General features: G+C 36.0%; 2 protein-coding genes across 4 annotated transcripts in view; both read right to left on the reverse strand.

Annotated features, from left to right (window-relative positions):
* LOC126878250 (dynein axonemal heavy chain 1-like) overlaps positions 1 to 11,446 on the reverse strand; it is a 55,352-nt gene extending 43,906 nt beyond the window's left edge. Inside the window, 19 exon segments of the mRNA XM_050640838.1 lie at positions 140 to 363; positions 552 to 1,097; positions 1,320 to 1,452; positions 1,516 to 1,693; positions 1,827 to 2,147; positions 2,268 to 2,399; positions 2,737 to 3,061; positions 3,335 to 3,803; positions 4,423 to 4,572; positions 5,460 to 5,872; positions 6,551 to 6,606; positions 6,818 to 7,169; positions 7,530 to 7,700; positions 8,142 to 8,265; positions 8,354 to 8,683; positions 9,034 to 9,308; positions 9,769 to 9,956; positions 10,030 to 10,294; positions 10,874 to 11,446. Coding sequence (XP_050496795.1) covers positions 140 to 363; positions 552 to 1,097; positions 1,320 to 1,452; positions 1,516 to 1,693; positions 1,827 to 2,147; positions 2,268 to 2,399; positions 2,737 to 3,061; positions 3,335 to 3,803; positions 4,423 to 4,572; positions 5,460 to 5,872; positions 6,551 to 6,606; positions 6,818 to 7,169; positions 7,530 to 7,700; positions 8,142 to 8,265; positions 8,354 to 8,683; positions 9,034 to 9,308; positions 9,769 to 9,956; positions 10,030 to 10,081 — 4,439 coding nt within the window. The 5' untranslated portion in view covers positions 10,082 to 10,294; positions 10,874 to 11,446.
* Positions 11,447 to 11,911: 465 nt separating this feature from the next.
* On the reverse strand, positions 11,912 to 18,807 carry LOC126872990 (uncharacterized). 3 transcript variants are annotated; one of them, XM_050633353.1, is made up of 3 exons: positions 17,538 to 18,807; positions 15,982 to 17,126; positions 11,912 to 15,844 (listed from the first exon to the last, which is right to left on the reverse strand). In XM_050633353.1, the coding sequence occupies exons 2-3, from the start codon at positions 16,843 to 16,845 to the stop codon at positions 13,871 to 13,873; spliced, it is 2,838 nt and encodes a 945-aa protein (XP_050489310.1). In that variant the 5' UTR covers positions 16,846 to 17,126; positions 17,538 to 18,807; the 3' UTR covers positions 11,912 to 13,870. The 3 variants fall into 3 exon arrangements, with proteins under 3 accessions (XP_050489310.1, XP_050489301.1, XP_050489318.1); XM_050633344.1 differs by having other exon boundaries at positions 17,534 to 18,807; XM_050633361.1 differs by having other exon boundaries at positions 17,411 to 18,807.
* Between the last annotated feature and the right edge of the window lie 32 nt (positions 18,808 to 18,839).

Here is an 18,839-nt window from a genome sequence, read left to right on the forward strand (position 1 = left end):
ACCAAATTCCAATAAATAATAACCAAATCAGGTTTAGAGGTAAGGTATAGAGGGAGAGAGAGAGAGAGAGAGAGAGAGAGAGAGAGAGAGAGTAAAATTTGAAATAAAAATTGAAAAATGTTCCAGTTAGTTACCGTACCCGTACGGAAATTCTGCATTCACAGCACGCACTTTCAGCTCGCCATCCACCCAGTAGTAGCGAAGCTGTGATATCCAATCGAAATCATTCACGTTCGATACTTTTTCCTGTAACAGCTTGTACAGCACATCGCGCGCGTGCACCTCGATAGTGATCACCGCTTCCAGCATTAATCTTTGAATTTCCGTTTGTGGACTGCGCACCAATTCGCGTAGATCCTCCATCTGTGGGATAAATTCTATTCGATTCTATTCGATTCGTTTCAATTATTCGGTAGTTGACTATGTAAATAGAATAATTACGATCGTGCGAGAGATAAAACGAACGACGCATCGTCATAACGTATAACCGAAGGAAATGTGGCCAAGTACTTATTTATTATACTTTCATTCTCGGCGACTCTGTGTCTTACGTGTGCCAACAGTCGCTGATAGTAGTCGGAGAGAGTTTTGGTACGGATGCCATTTTCCACTTGCGCAGTCCAATAAGTTTGACCGCAACAGAGAGTCACTTGTCCCGGCCACATGTACACCCACGCTTTCCTTGGAATTACATCGATGACTAGCAGAGCTGTTCCAATGATGTTTCTGATAGTGGTGCGCATCACCGTCTCCAGATCGCCCAGCCAAAACTCCACGCTCCTCAACGGGTACATCGGTGGATCGAGCACCACTTCCTCCCTCTCGGCAGAGTACATCCGAGTGATCTGTAGATCCTCTTCGAACCTCACTTCTTGAATGTTCTCGAAACACTTTCTGAGGTGCGGTTGCACCGCTTGCACGTTCTTCGCTTGAGCCAGGATCTCCAAAAGTTCCTCGTCGCTGAGGAAGTAGAATCGAGGAAAAATTCGTCGTTTCATTTCCAAGTAGTTCGATAGACCTTTCTGCACTACTTCCAGCAAACTTTGGCACTCTTGAAGGCTCTCCAGTAGATTGACGTCGGGGCATATTTTGATAACCTGTCGCGATAGCGCTTTTAGCTCAAACTTTCGAGAAACGAAACGTTCGTCGACATTTTCAAACCGGCACATATTAAAGGAATACGAACGACGAGTAATTAAGATCGTTTAAGATTACGTAGAATAGAAAAGAAACGGTTCCAAGATGATATAACGGTTAGAACGAGAGAAAATCACATAAAGCGAGACATTGTGCATTAAAGCATTGTGCATTGAAATTACATAGGGATTTTCATAGGCGTTCTTCATGATCCGTCTCCAGTTGCGTTCCATCGCATTGTACTTCCTAGTCTCCACCGGCAACTGAACCTTAATGTCCTCCGAAGTAAATATTGGCTCCAGATACATCCAATCTCTGTAATTGCGCACGTTCTTATCGTTAAACGAACGATTCGCTATTTCGCCCGATCCCTCCTACCTTTGTACTTCGATCCACAAAATCAGCACTTGCTCCGTCAACTTTAATTTATACTCCCATTCGGTAATCTCGTCCTCGAAAACGGTCTTCAGCGGGCTGAACGCCAGCTGCTGTACGCCGAGTATGTGATTCTCTAGTAGCATCGTAGTTTCCTCTGCCACCTTTATTATATACGTTCCTGTACGTGGCGGATAGATAAACGGATCAACGTGTCGTCGTCGATTAAACGAAATCTCGATAAAATTCTACTTTATACCTGTATACCAGATATACGTGGTAACGTATACGTGGAAAGAAATAAAAGTACCGACCAGTCGTTTTATACGCAAGTATCTCCATAACGATCGTTTCCCACTCTTCGATCATTTTGTTCAACGTCCGTTCCGTGGCGTATTCTTTGGCTGCAGTGTCAGCGACAGTCTTTACTAATTCTTCAAACTCCTCGATACCGAGCATTAACAGCGATTTAAACGTTATGCTTGGCTTGAGAGCCATCTGTATGCCAGTTTGCGCGCTCAGTTGCTCAAAGTGACGATCCTTCATTCCCGGATCTCGTAGAGCTTGTATGAGACTAATGTAAGGCTTGAATTCATCTATTTGTTGCCTTATAGCAATTGCAATCGCTTGCACCTCTATTTTAAAAGGAAGATTACTTGAAAGCGGTATTTTGCTTTTTCGAGTGAAAGTGACGACCGATGCTAATTTTCATGCTAATTTTCATGCTAATTTTCTAGCAAATTGTTCGAACCTACTTGGAAATTCTTGAAACGATCGAATCGCGCGAGTCATTGCCCGATGCATATCAGCAACTAGAACGTCGATCTGAGTGCCATCGACGTTCATCAGCGGGTTATCCATCCATATGTCGTGCCATTTAAGCCAGTCTACGAATTACGAAACATGGATTCGATAACGATGTCGAACTTACGAAATTTACTTTCGACAGAGGGAACGCTGCTTCGAAAGTAAAAGTTTTTAAAATAGAAGGTGAAAGGCAAGGAATTTTATTAAAATTGACTTCTCGGACAGGTTGGCACGTTTGTTCGCCATCATACGCGATATTTTCGGTATGGAAAAGGCAGAAGGAATCGCGAAGCGATAACACCGTCTTAGTAATTTCATATTTTCAAGAATAGCCTTTCCTTACCGATAGGCTATCTGTGCATAGTCGTCGAATGGTCGTCGATAGTCGATCGCTGTGATTCGTGATCGCATACTTGCCTGAAGCGGTGACCCACAAGCTTCTGTAAGGTTCAAAGTCGCGCATCAACTTGTGCAAATGATCGAATGGCACCACTTTCATGTCGAGCAGCTTTTGCCGTTCATTGAGCAACAAACCCATCTCCCGACAGTCGACCATGCTTTTCCAGATTCGTTTCACATCGAGCGCAGTCTCGTGTATACGATTGATATCCGTTTGAAGAGCGATGTTTGCCACGTTGCCAACCAAAGTGTCTATTCTCTCTTGCAGTAGAACCTCGTCCTGCAGTTGGATTTTGTAGAACTTTTCCTGCTCTTCCATCAGCCGTTCGTTCGTTTCTCGCACCTGTTCGAATTTTTAGCCGTTTATTTCGAATCTACACCGTGTCCAATCCAATCACTCGTTCATGGTTGTCGGAAAAAATATTGAAAAAATATTTCCAACCAACGTTCGATTTACCATCCAGGTAGGCGTTCTACCGCTGAACCGAATCTTCTCGTTCTCTCTGTTACTCCATAGAAACTTATAACAAGTAAATAGCGCTGCCTAGACGATCCTAATCGTTTTCTACGCTAACGTGCTAATCTCTAAACCGGTCGATACGAAGATTTTCATCACCTCGTTCTCAATTTGAAGAGGGCAACCGATCACTTCCCACTTGGCATGGAAGTCTTCGTCGGATATGTTCCATAGAAATCCGTCGAGAATATCAAAATCCAACTTCAATACGTCCATCCTCTCATCGAGATTCTGCACTCGAAGCGGTATAGTTTCCATCCAGTCGCGTATCTCGAATATATGCTCGATACTCTGCGGCACTTCCCTCAATTTGTACCTTATCTGCGTGTATTCTTCCAAGATATCGTCGACTTCCGTTCGCAACTTCTCCGTCAACATAACGAGCAATTCTGTGGCGCACTCGTGCCGTTTCCGCATCAGCAAATCCTTCAAAGGGCGAACGTTCGCTAGAAACGGACCGATGGCAATGGTATTGGGTAAAGTCGCTTGCAGATTCTGCTTCATCGTCATATGAAACGCAATTTCCTCCTTTATCTCCGCCGTGCTAAGCTCCTCCTGCTTGTACGCCCTTCAACATCCATATCAAATTTTATTTAGCCAACCGTTCTTTTCGCCAAAAACGTAATACGCGTTCAATTTCGATAGAAACTTGCACCAAACTGACCGCCGTTCTCGATCCGCTTCTCTTCTCTTCTCTATTCAAACCAATACCGCGTTTCTATATTTTACATTGTCAGAACGACATACTTTCTTCACCGCCTTTCTCATTACCACCACACCATTTATAATTTCATAACAATTCCACCATCTATCCTCTTATATCGTATTATATGAAATTTCAAAATATTTCATTGTATCTATAATACGATTCTATCTATTCGATATTTCTATTTCTCTAAAAGATGGCCGATTAATTATCACGAAAGTAACAAAAGCATGATCATCGAACATGACTCAACGACTCAATTTCTATTAAGATCACGCGTGAAATCAAGAAACGATCGCGAACGTTGTTTCAAGTTTCAAGTAGGATGCAATTCGCGAAATTTCAATCAAGGTCGTTCTAACGAAATTCCGATTAAATATAAACGATATACTTGAACGTAACGTTTGTTCGTCTAAACATTAGAACAGCGTACTACGCTCTTTCGTAAGTATCGTATAAAATAAAATCACCGAATACTCACTCGATGTACTGCGGGATGTCGAGATTGAAGAACGACTGATATCGGCTGTATTCCTTCGCGTACGCTCTTAACGGTATCGTTGATCTTTTGTAAGCTATGGTCAATCGGTCGCGAACTTTGCATACCTTGTCTTCGAGTAAACCAACGGAACTTAGAAAAAGGTCGGCTGGGAACTTCAACTTTGGGAGTAGAAAGGGATGTAGTTGCCTGATTTGATGGCAAGCGGCGAGCGCGTTGTCGTATAAAGTCACGATGCTTTCCTTCGAACGATCCACGTTAAACGTTAAACGTTAAACAAAGAAAAACCTCGATAAGTAAAAATCGTTAACTCGACGCGTAGAAAATGTCGTTTTTCCAAACTGACAGAGTAGCACCGACCGAGAGCGATCGATCGTCTTAAACTTCAAATATAACAAGTACTGTCCTATTTATTATTCGTATAACTCGATAAATTCGAAACAGCGTCGAAAAGTATGACGATTCTCGTTCGGGAAAAACGACGCTTCCCGTGCATCGATCGAGTACGTTGGTTCCTTTCAAATACTATAAAAAGTATTCTAGCTTTCTGTTTAATTCCGCAGAATTGTTTAGACAACTTGCACTTTTCAAATTTTTCGTATTACGCCTTAATAAAGTTGTCTAATTGCCGACTGAAGTTTGACGATTAAAATAATTTCAATAATTTACCGTCTTCGATTTCCATCGAATTTAATATTTTTAACGATAGATGTACGTATGACAAGAACACGCGTATATATCATTTAATACACTAAATAATACTCTAAAACGCGGTCCACTGTATATACTGTAGTATACCATGCCGTACTATATACTACAGATATATACTATACTATAGCAGATGATACAGGTGACAAACTTTCAAAAGTTAAGTTTAAAGTTAAGTTTTAGGCAACCGCTTGCTCCACCCAGATAGAGAGAAATATAATACGCAAACGAAACGTTTGTCGAATAAAGTCAGTTTGTTTTGACGTAGATATATCTATGTATAGTCTATTATAGTAATCCATTAATAGTACTAGTATAGCAATAGTGTACCATTTGAGTCATGACACGGAGCACAGAATCGTTTAAAATAAACAATTTCAAAGAAAAAGGAAAAGGAAAGTCGCGACTGTCTGACTGCATCGCGATACATCTCGTTTGTGTTTGAAACATCTGCTTTTATCGAATGAAAAGCAATGTCGTTCGAGCGATAGAACGGAAATGCACCTACTACAAATTTGTCTGGATTTGTCGTGTAATATGCTTTCTGTTCGTCCATTTGAAGATCAATGAGGAAGATGGGATTGGCAGCAGGCTTAAATTGGGTATCGATGAGATCGTCTCCCCAAGCGAATGACTCCTCTACGTCCAAGACACACAACGCTGGTCTTTCCAAGATCTCTCCGTATAATTTGATCGAATTTTCCACCAGAACACGCAACGCATACTAGTCACAGTCCAGTATTAGCTTATAAAACTTACGATAATACCTGTATACAAAATGAATATGGTACGATGGATAGAAGTCTGTTGTGAAAAAAGTAAAGAAACACCTTTATACAACTTTCTCGTGTATTTCTCTATGCATGTGTATAAAGACATAGCGGCATAATAGCATCATTTTAAGTGAAAAAATGTTTTTACTTTGTATTTTTACTTTTATCCCTATTAACACACCCCCTTTATTTCGAGTAAACTGCTACACGCACAGCTAAATTTGCACTACTAGCCAATATCAGTAGCTTATTCTCTCTCTCTCTCTCTCTCTCTCTCTCTCTCTCTCTCTCTCTCTCTCTCTCTCTCTCTCTCTCTCTCTCTCTCTCGTACGTGTACATATTTTACGTGTTACATCGAATGATCGTATAAATATTTGGCATAAAAGAGGCAAGTGTTATTTGCTTTGATAGAGTAGCCTACAGTTTAGATATTTACGATTTGGGAAAATTATGATAGAAGATATGTATATCTGTTGTTAGAGCGCAGTATCAATTTGTTAAACTTCTAGGAATATAGTCGCAATTTATCGTGCAAATGCCGTCGAAAATATGATAATACTTATCTTCGTCGTGCATATAGTATACGCATGTGCATTTACTATGTCTATGTGCTAAATAATGTGTCAAACTAGATTAAACACAGCCGTCAAACTTATCATTATATTATGTACATATAAGGCGATCCCTATTCGTTATTTGTTATTAATGCGCTAATCAATATCTTTTTTGTCACGGATAATTGACTCGAAAGGCCCTTCAAAATGATTATCGATTAATATAAATCTACAAGTTCTTTTTTATCCAGAATTTTATCCAGTGATAATAATGAAAAAAATCAAAATAATAGAAAAATTTCATCGACTCTATCTTCTCGACCGATTACACCTGTTAAATACGTACCTGCATACAAAGAGTGGTGAGATTCATGAAACGTTTCAATTTCATCACATCGTACACCCCGTGATTCTTCTGTTCGAGATTAAACCAACCCTTTCCAAGATCCCTCAAGCACATTCTAACCGACTGCGTAATTTTTTCCAACCACGGCTCTTTCAAATACTTAATAACCGTAAGGATGGCCTGGCTTTGCAGATCCTCGAACTCTAACAGTCTTATTTGTTTGCCATAAGAAGTAGCGAATAAATTCATAGAGGATACGTACATGCATTCCGCCATGACGCACGCCATAGCTTGGTATACTTCTTCGTGAACGTACAACGTTATCCAGTGTGTACGTTGCCTCACTTTCTAAATCGAAATTCATTATTTTTATACTTGAGACTCGAAATTGTGAACTCGATAAATGTATATTCTCTAACGATCTTTACGATCCAGAAAATGTTTAATTATAATTCAATGATAATACATTTTACTCGACGATATTTTACCCCCTTGACAAATTAAGACATCTCTATAGACACGTCTTATGCAAATCTTTTCCTTTTTTTTTCTTTTTCTTTTTTCTTTTTTCTTTTTCCTTTCTTTTTTTTCTACTTTTTTTATGTAGATGGCTTAATTCGACATGGAACGTGTTTAAAACGAAGGCCGGTAAAATAATGTTCTCGCAGAAACATTATTATCGATTTAATACATACGAAGTGATATTACCAGAAAATTCGTCATGCCTGTATCGATCTTGCCCTTTTTTGGCACCCTTGTGGCTTCGATATCGGGCATCCACGTGACGAATTTAAACATTTCCGGATTTCGCTGTATCATCTGCCTCCACGTAAGATCGCACATGGTCCGCTGATAATCCAGACAAATTTCTTCCATCAGCTAGAAAACGTAGCGATTACCGTCAAATATAGTAGCTACATAATGGAAATATTCTAGAAAACGAAATGTACGCAGTCTATTTGCAAAATACGTGGAAGAAGAAAATTGAGTTGTTCGATATTAGGAATATCAAATCCGTCAAAATTTCGGATTACAGATCCCTTGTACGATCACTGCAAACATACGTGTGCCTTTTTCACAAAAGCTGGTATCGACCGTGTAACAGGTATATGGAAAAACAGCGTGGAAAAAATCCAAGGAAATGTGCGAGAAAACAAGGTATCGTCTATACTGAATGTATAAATATTAACTTTAAACTTTTTGCTACTTTTGATTTTTTTTTTTTTGTTTATTATTACGTTGTAAATATATACTGCTCCTTGTATATTTTGCGTAAGTATATTGAAATATATTGAAATCTGAATGAAATCTTTTACGTACCAATGTTACATATTTGTGCTTATATCTGGAATTACTCGTAGCCAAACGAACGATCGTTTCTTTTTCTTCTTCGTTCAACGTTTTCATGCCTTCCATTAGCATACAATCCAAATAAAAATGATACCTACGTAAGCGTGTTTAATAGCGTTAAAAGTATTCACGGGTCAGATAAATTTACAATTTTTAATAAAAAATTTAAAACTTCTCGGTACTTTATAGAAGCTTCGGCAATTCGTCTATGTTTAATGGCCGCCGCCACTCTCTTCGCATAGATTCTTGGATCTTCGGCGAACAGACGAATGTAAATCCTCGGTATCTTAAAGTTTCGCTTTCTGCCGTCAAGCGTGAGCACAGTCCACAATTTCCTCTCGCGATCATAGTGAGTAACAGCAGCGTTGGTCCAAGCGAACAACTTGTTCAACTGATTGTCCTCGAGGGAAAACATTTCGTCCTCGGATCGGAATCTTGGCACAAAAACGGTAGCCGGTAGCGGATAATGCGTTCCATCGATCACCCCAAGATTTATCCAATCTTCTACCGTCCTGCAATTGCATTTCGCCTCTTTTTTTTAATATTTTTCACTTATACTTATAATCTCTCTTTCATTTTAACACATCGATATTTTTTATTTAATTTTTAACATTTTCCTCTCGATATTGCGATATTACCTTTACCACCGTATGTATTTTCATAGTAGCCTGAACCTAACCTAAAACATAGTAGCCCGTGTCCCCTCCCTACTTATGTTTTATAAATAAAACGTAAAAGTATAAAACAACTGCCTTTAAATATCTCGTCGACGCAAAAACTTAATTTACATTCTATACATCTATTTAAAATTGTAATTTTAACTTGTGCATGTTAAGAGCATTAAACTTTGTTAATAGCGCACCTACAGTCGTATTCTTCATCGTCAAAAATTTCCAAAGGAAGAAAATGCGCCGTACTGAACAAACCGTATGTCTCTTCGTAAGTTAGTAGCGGCAATGTGGCAGACGGGGGTAACATTTGCTTCGGTGAAACTCCAATTTCCTCCAAAACATCCTGGATTTTCAAATTCCTGTACAATCTGCGTCTCCTCTCCATCTCGACGTTTCGTGGAATTCGCTTGGGCTCCACATTTTGCTGCATTTGTACTTTCGGGACAAACGTCTCCGCCGGAAACGTCTATTTCACAAATGTTTCTTTGCTTGTTTATCTTATTTTAACCAACTAGAGTCCATGATAATAGTGGTTAGGATAAATTATATGCAAATGTAAATGTAAATAATGATAAGCGAAATCAACGAGGATCGATCCTCTAGAATCTAGAAATTCCTTTCTAAATTGTTGTTACAGCTTTCATTTCTGGCAAATACGGAATAAGTGGAAAGATTTCATTGAGATAGCTTTGCATTGTAGCTCCCGTGTTGTAACTTTTATGATTATTTACGTTTCTTAACAGAGATATTATCTGTTTCGCGTAATTTCCTCCTTCGAAGAAAATCAAGATTCGGTTCTTCAAACTTCAAAGAATTGTGTTATCGATATAGAGTCGAACGAATACTTTTTCGTGTTATCTCGCTAGCACGTCGATAATTCATTATCGAGCATTCTGCAATCTCCCCTATTAGTTTCTGTTGCTTACGATTGATCGATCTTCTGGAAAGCTCATCCATCTTTTAGCTTCGCCCAGGATATTATACGTTTCTTGATCCTGTAATTGTCTGATTCGAGCACTGTGATGCTCGGTGGAAACTTGCCAGGCGAGTTTCGTTCTTCTTGGCGCAGTCGCCAAAAGCACCACTTCCGGTTTCACAGCATGTTCCACGGTTCCTGTACGCACCGCCTGATTATTTTCACTGAGTTTCTCAAATATTTTCATCGATTAATCGTTAATCACACCTACCCGTCACGATCTCCGAGTAATAACCCCTTCTTTTAATATTCTGTTCGTCCATAGTTTTAATTTTCTTATTATCTATTTTACATTTAAGAAACAAGTTTTAACGTTACAACTTTTATAAACGTCAACTTTTCAAATATTAGAACAGTAAATCGTGTATTGCTCAGTTGGCATTAAAAGTCACCACATAGATAACCTAAATTTCACACTTTAGATGCGATTTCAGCGTGAACTTGTCCATTATGTCACTCATCGATGTTTTCTTTAACTATTGATTTCAAGAATGTTCGATATATACATATATATATATATATATATATGTATGTATCTATATCTATATCTATGTAATCTATATATCTATATCTATCTATCTATCTATCTATCTATCTATATATACATATATATATATATCTATGTATCTATATCTATATATATACGAGAACAAAGCTTTACTGCTTCGTACTCGTTCTTTAATCGCTTTCGTACTCGATTAAGTAAACTTCTGGTCGTTCAACTTCTCGAACTCGTTTATCTGAACGCGAACTACTCTAAATATTATATGAACAAAAAATCATAAGCAGCAAGGACGTAAGTAGTTGTCGCACCACTGGTTCAAATAGACGAAACCCTACCGGATAATCTGTAATTATTACAAATTGAAATATTATATATATATATGTCAGTTCTTTCCCCTTTAGAATGGGTGATCATTCTAGTTGACCAGTATAAAATTTTTCTCATAAACCGGCATTTAATATTTAAAGTGACGCTAACACGCTTCTAAATCAAAAAATACAAAAATTGTAAAAATAATTATTGTAATAAATTGTTGGAAGCGTCGACTTACCATACAAATCTTTAAATTATCAAGTATGATTCTGTTATAATGAAAAGATCACTTCTCATCACATCGGCAAAAATCATCACCTTCGGCTAACCTATGTCACCGGGTATAAGTGCATATAATGTATAAGGAACATCCGACTGGCACTCGCGCGCGAGCTTAACTCTTATTGTTAGTTAAGTGGTACGGACGTGCGTCTCTTTGTCAGTACATAACTCATTTACAAATTACAGTGCGATTCTTTTCATTATCAGTGATTATCCAATGATTTCTCCATCGATTCTTCCTTCGTTATCGATTCGTATTCGACACATTGATCGGAAAATTGAGCGAACGATCGTCGCCGAAAGATCACTCCCTCGACGATTTCGATGATTTTCGAATATATTTCGACCCTATGATCGACCCTAATCTTCCGAGATATTCGGAAAACACTGCCGATACCACTACAGCGAATTCTGCCTATAATTCTACGTCCGTTGCAGCAGCGTATGCGTTAGCATTGAATTGAGATCGAGATCGAGATCGAGATCGAGATCGAGATCGAGAGACGAGCTCTCGAGATTTCGTGCATTCTCAAGTAGCACGTCCGATAAAAATTTTTATTTTAAATACTTTAATTTATTAACTATAAATGGTTGACAAGTTGTAAATCATATCAATAATATAACAATGTTACTATATACCATGCTTCAAAAAAATGGCCTGATTGAAAGTATCACGTAAATCTTTTTAAGCGGTTAAGTTTAACTTAGTTGAGATTTCTAACATAATTGTGTCGCATGAAAATATCAACAACGTTAATGATGCAACGAATTTTCATCTTAGAACAATAAGAAAATTGCGATAATAATACAATGGGAAAAATGACGAATGATGTTGCAAGATAGATGTAAACTGTAAACGAAGATGAAACTTTTAAAACTTTTCTTAAAGGTTTCTCAGCAGGCAGATTAAGATTTCAACTAGAAGCAAATTAATCTTGCAACAGCGATTGCTAATCGATTTTGTGAGGTGAAAAAAGAAAGAAAAATACTGATATTACTTACTATAGATTTTATTGTTATTACTCCTTACTTTATTTATTTTGCATTCAGTTTCAACGTGGTATTCAAACAATTTATTTGAAATGCGAGATTATAAAAAATCTTGACCTAAGACATTACATCGAAGTCACCTTATGATCAAATAACTCAACATTGAGATGCCAAGCGCAGATAAACATAACTTACGTATTTATATAAATTGTCATTAAAATTTAATGGAAAATAGGTATAACTTACGATTATCGTCGCAAAGATGTCCGAACAGTAAACAATTCAGTCGTTTATTATTTCTAATCCAAAAGTCAATTACATTACTCGCGCGTATATAACGTTCAAAGGTTCGAAATTATACGCTATATGCAGGCGTTTATATCGATATTTATTTCAAATCTCATAGAAATAGAATTCAAGGAATAAGCTTCAAGTTCCATAAACTTTGTACGATATCGGTTGCTTTTTCATTAAAACGGCTGATACTAATTGGAAGAAATCTTACGTCAAATTTGTGCATACGCAAATGAGATTCGTACTTAAGTAGGCTAAACATCGTCCTTTACAGTTCTTTTATCATGTACAAATCACGTATATTAATTTATATTCGAAGATTTACTCGTTGAGTGTAGTTAATACTATCTTAATCTCGTTCTCACGTCGCGTGTACACATTCGAAAAGGAAGACATTATAGGCGAGAATACAAGCGAGAAACTCGAACTTAATGCACAATTGCACAATGTTCATTTCTACGTTGTATCACCATCATATATGTACTATACACAGTATCATAATGCACGCGCATATTGCCACAAAGATGAATATCTTTCAAGTTTACCCCTCGTTGTTTTACTATTTATTATTATTTTATCAGTTTTATTTTATTTTCCTTACTATTACCTAGTAGTACCAGTTAATAAGATGTATTTAAAATTAGTAAGATTGTTAAAATGGGAAAGGAAGGAAAGCACGAACGAGGACAGAAAAAATAAAAAATGACAAATTCAATAAAGAAAAGGAACAGAGAAAAGGAAAGAAATATATATACTAGCGTTAATGTCAATTTCGAGATGTCGTTATAACAACTGTCGTACTTAGCTTAATTAATAAATCTTCTTACACCCTTAACATAAGCAAATATTGTAACAATTACTGATATCGTGCATTGTCAATATAAAATGTGACGTTTTACAAGATACTATATTATATTTATCCGAAACGATGAATCGAACAAATGATTTAACGAAAATAAACGAAATTTGTACGAGACTAATGTTGCAGATATTAGAGAAACAACTAACAAGGATAAGAAGGAGATCCTACTTATTTCTATACTGTATTACTTTACATATACATATATCATTATTAACAACATATCCGAGAAATACATATATGTAATAATAAAGGATATATTAGAATAGGTAATCATATAAAAGCAAGTAAAATTTCGAAAACAAAGGGTCATAGAATCAATATAAATAATTCAATTTCAATTCACATAATAATATAGAAACGTGTAACACGGCTGTGTAGTATTATCATAGGTTGACACTTTTCTGATACACAGTGCACGCGTTCGATTCCACGATATAACACGAGCGCTTCTAATAAATGTATATCCAATAGTAAACTAATTACATATACCTATATAGATGATGTACGCGATGCAGCTCGTATGATGTTACACACTAGAAATTTTATAGAACGAAAAACAAAGATCATATTACAGATAATGATTGAATTGAACCGAACAAAGTTTTAAGATTTAGTTAAATGTACACTTTCTAGTTACAAAAATAATTCTGCAAGGTTCTCAAACGCTTCTTGTACAAAATGTTTATAAGCTGGTTTCAACGTACACGTTATGTAATGATCGTAAGCATGAATCGTTACAGCTGCACTTACCAGTAGGCTACATTTAAAAACGTATCGTATAGAATCGTTTCATCAACTCGATTATTATTAATCATGCGCGGATCTATCTTCGATGAAACATGACTTCTCTTCATCGCCAAATATTGATCCATCGTCCGATAACTCGTTCGTATCGACTACCAATTCTTGTTTCCTTTTATTTCGATTCTTTTTATGTGATCGTTTGATAGAAGTTTCCTGTAACAACTTCATATAAGCTTTCGTCTTTAAATAATTCGGTGGTGTCACGGTCGTTGATATATTTTCCGCGCTGGTACTTGGACAATTCTGATTATCATCAGTCGTATGGTTCATCAAATTTTCCACGTTATTGACCGATTTGTCGTACATCGGCTTATTGATCACATCATCAGCGATAACGCAATCATTTGAAAATTCTAATGGATTATACATTTCATTCGCAACACTTTCTAATGATGTCTCATGTTTCTCATCTATGGAATGCTTATTTTTCATTGCATTGAACATTTTTCGTGAGCTGTTTCCACGTTTATTCTTTTTGTGAGATTTTTTAATGGAATCCAGATTAGGATACAATTCTGTAGTTGACATATTTCTTGGAGTCAATCTGCCTGTTACATCGTTCGAATCGCAATTCGAATCGTATACCTCCTCTACATTTCCATTGTCAGCACTGTCATCGGACTTTGTTATTATATCATCTTTTTCTAACTTTACGCAACTATTCGGAAAATTTAGTACAGGTGTTAAACACCGTGAAAAGCTAATGCTCCCCACAGTGTCATCCGAACGCTCATTTTTTTCAGATGCTAAATCGTAAAAATGCGTATATTCCTTAGCAACTGTAAATGCAAATAATGATCTTTTCCTTTTAAGAGGCGTGAAAATTTTAAATTCTTCTTTCGATGTATCCAATTCTTGTAGTTCGAAATCATATGACACATTTTTCTCATGATCCAGCGATATATTCTGTGGCTTCTTCCTTTTGCTCGGAGATAATTTATCCAGAGAAGAACTTAAGCTGGCAGATGCCACTAAAGATGTAGAATCCTCAATATTTCTAACAACATCTAAATCCGAAGGAAAATCTTCAATGCTGTTTTTACATTCGGATATTTCATCATTAAATGTTCGTTGCTCGTATTTGTTATTCGTTACTAAATCCATATCTTTATTGAAGTATTCTTGTCGTTTTAAAAATCCACATAATATTTTGTTATGCTTGTCCTTTTTATGGGACTTTTTGACAGAACTAAATTGCGACAATAAAAGTCTGCTAGAACTCACCTTGTCAGGAGTAGATGATCGCTCGTCTCTTGATACATCAGGATTATTCACCTCTACGGATATTTTATTTTCTTCTGTACTTTCATACTGTTCAAAGTTTTCCGAACATTTTGCATTCTCTTGTTTTTCCGTAGCATCGAGTTTATCTTGTAAAACTTTTGGACTGAACAATCTCCTTTTATTATTATCTTTAATTTTTTTATGAGACTTTTTTATGGAATCTTTACTGATTGTTTGTAAAATGTTGATACGATTCTCAGGAGTAACGGACTTCTGCGATTCTGACACGGTTTCTTTCACTGGCTCCGGAGTTACCGATCTACCAGCCAAATCGATATTTTCGTTACATAAATTACTTGCATCCATATTGCTACGATCAGAAGTGTCAGCTCTCGAAAAACTGTCCGCACTCTCCTCCAATTTTACTTTAGCATCAAATTTATCTATTTTGGGTATAACACTAGTATAATTCGACTTCCACTCAGATACTTTTTTAGATTCCTCGAAAATATGCTTCTGTTCTTCTGTGTAGTCAAAAAGTGAACCTGTATCTGACATATCATCTTCGGAGTGGCTCAATACCAATTCATTAGAACTTCTATTAGCACATTGCTCTATATCCGATCTAGAATCTTGAAACTGATCAATCTGTTTACTATATTGACTAAATCTATCTTGAAGTACGCTCTCGTTTTTTACAAAACTATCTGTAAATTGTGTTGTATAGCCATCGCTGCGCCTTGACGATCTTTCCTGTGTATAATATTACAATGTACAAATTAGTGATAACTTCGAGTTAATGCATAAACAATATAACTATTTATTTTTAATTCTTAAGAGACAAAAGCTATTAACTAAGAGAAAGATATTCTCGAGTTCTCTTTCCTTACCTTCTTGTGACTTCTTTTAATAGCACTCATACTTTCTGGAATTATACAAATTAGATTTTTTGGTGTGCACGATCTATTGTCATCTTTATCGTGAAATTCATGAAGAAGGTTCCTCGAAGTATTCATGGTAATATTATTTGTATATTTTGTTCTGCCTTTGACACGTTTTAATGACTGCGAATTGGGTGTCGCAGCGACATAAACAATGTTGTCGATGGTTTCCTTCAATCGACTACGTAGTAATGGTGTAAAACTTGCTGAATGACATGACGATTTTCTAGTATACTTCGCATTAGGTGTAGAGTAATGCAGCATTTCATGCTCCTTTGTACTTTGTTGCAATGGTGTCTCATTTTGGTTTTCGTCAATTGAATCAGAGGATGAAAATAATAAAGTACTATTTGCCGAGTCGCTAGGATTGTCATTGATATTCAAAAATTTATTAGGAACAGACAGAGGAGAACTAAAGTTCAGGCTCAAAGACTTTCGTATACCTTTCTTCGCGTGCCTAAAACTTTTTGGACTAGGAGTTAAATTAAAATTTAATGACTTTTTGATTTTTGTTTTTCCATAATAGGAAGGACTACTATTGAAATTTAAAGCTCTCATTATCTTAGCAGATCTAGATAAATGTTTGTCTTCCTCGAAAGAACTGTTTTCTGAATTGGAATTACAGGCACTCGCATCAAAATTCAAGGATCGACTCAGCCTGTACTTAGCAAGACGTTTGCTTTTATGTGGAACTGATCTACTACATGTTATATATCTATGTTTAAATGAGAAATCGTTCTTTTCTAGAGGGCTCCATGCTATAAAGCATTTTTGATCCATCTCGTAATTCTCTGTAGACTTATCAATATTCATTTTTGCAACAGCCGTACAATCATCAAACGTAATTACATTCGATATGTTTTAAACATAAAGATTAGCATGTAAATATATATAGAGAAAAGTTCTTTCATTCACAACCCCATATGGTTATAAATTTCTATTTCTACATATGTGTAGACAAATAGTAATAACTACTAGGAAATATCAATATTAAATCGATATTTAAATTATTTCATGACACGTTTTAACCATTACGAATGATTTGTCCAAGCGCGATTTTCTTCCAAAATACAGATAATCTCCATTCTATGACACTGCAACAAAACAAAAAGTTAGATATTTAAGATGCAATATAAATTTTGAAATGCTATATACTGTTCATTTTAAAAGTAATAATGTTCTATTCGTACAATATTTTGCATAGTAATTCTTTTAAATTCCAGTTAATTTCTAAAGTTTAAGCTCAAAATTAGTTGAAATTAGATCTTTATATATTTTTCCGTCATCTTAGAATATGGTATATGTATATGTATATGTAACTTGTGTTCCGATCGACGCACATACCATATATAATAATACAATACAATATAATACGTACGTGCAAATAACCCTCAGAATATAATTTTCAATTACAATATATACAATGCATCAATACAAATGCACCATGTATTAATTACATATATCATAATTACAAAACGAGTACCAACTTTACAGAAATTACCTACAGAGTTTTAAGTTACGTGTTTGGGGTCAAAGTAATATAAACTGGCCGTCTTCGCATAGAAAGATCATAAATTATCGAAAATCGATTCTTCCTTTACCACATCTTTCTCTTCTTTATGTATTGAACCATATATACGCGAAAATCCAAAATTCTATTTATTCGATTACAAATATGCATATAAAAGACATCAAGTGTAACTATCAAGCACTTCACTTTATACAAAATCCAGCATGGCTTCGTATGTCTTCTTCAAGCATTTCAATACGTCCCCCTTTAGAATCGGTACAGCATCATAGTATAGCGTACAGAATAGATGGCGCTGTATATTTCCCATTAATTGCTCTACTCTACTTCCTATTTATTTTACCTTAGATACGTCAGATTATATCAAACAACATCAGATATTAAAATTGTCTATACGAAAATATTTATTTAAAGAATTTATATGGTAATATGTGTAATTGTGAATGTGATACTAACAGAGAAAAAGAAAGGATACTTGGGTATGGTATCTTTACGATATAAAAAGAACGTTTTTACCATATCAGATTTAGCGAATTGAAGAACGCGTACCATTGCAATTCGATCGTATCAGATATACATATGCATTAAGTAAATTTACCAAAGTAAAGTGGGCATTATAAATTTTAATATGAGCTTTATTACGACCTTGTACTCGATAATGACGTAACTAGCTGGCTGTAAAAAGTCAATTTGTTTATAGTTTGCCAGAGGATCATGGTAGCTGGACGAGATCCAATACTCGGCAGACCAACATATTTTGTTAACACTAATCGAACTCGATAATAGGGCATAATTACATTTTTTGTACCCCATGACGTAGATATAAAGCCATAAAAACGAACCGAAAGCTGCTGTATTTAACCATATAGCGGCTGGTTGTGTTTCGGCAGGACAGTGTTAAAATTCGTTTGTAAGATTCGTTTGTAATATAATTACTTTTGGTCTCCGGCCTTCGGCATGATAACAGGTGAAACTGTCTTGTTTATACGTATAATCAGCCTTCACCTCGTCTTTCGATGACATAATTCAAGCATATACACTGGCACTATTCAAGTATGCTTGTATAATAAATTTGTGCGTGTAAAATAATAAATAACGCTCAAGTATGCAGTTACATGTGTAGTCGGCTGAAGTGTACACGCACAATTTTGTAGATAATTTTATTCAAATAAAAAGACTTCAAATTTGAATGTGAAATTATATCCATGAAAATATAAAATATATTTGACCCTATTAATTCAAATACGCATTGAATAGTTGATTGCATTCTAAACGGTAT

Source organism: Bombus huntii, chromosome 2, assembly GCF_024542735.1.
Source record: "Bombus huntii isolate Logan2020A chromosome 2, iyBomHunt1.1, whole genome shotgun sequence".
NCBI lineage: Eukaryota > Metazoa > Arthropoda > Insecta > Hymenoptera > Apidae > Bombus > Bombus huntii.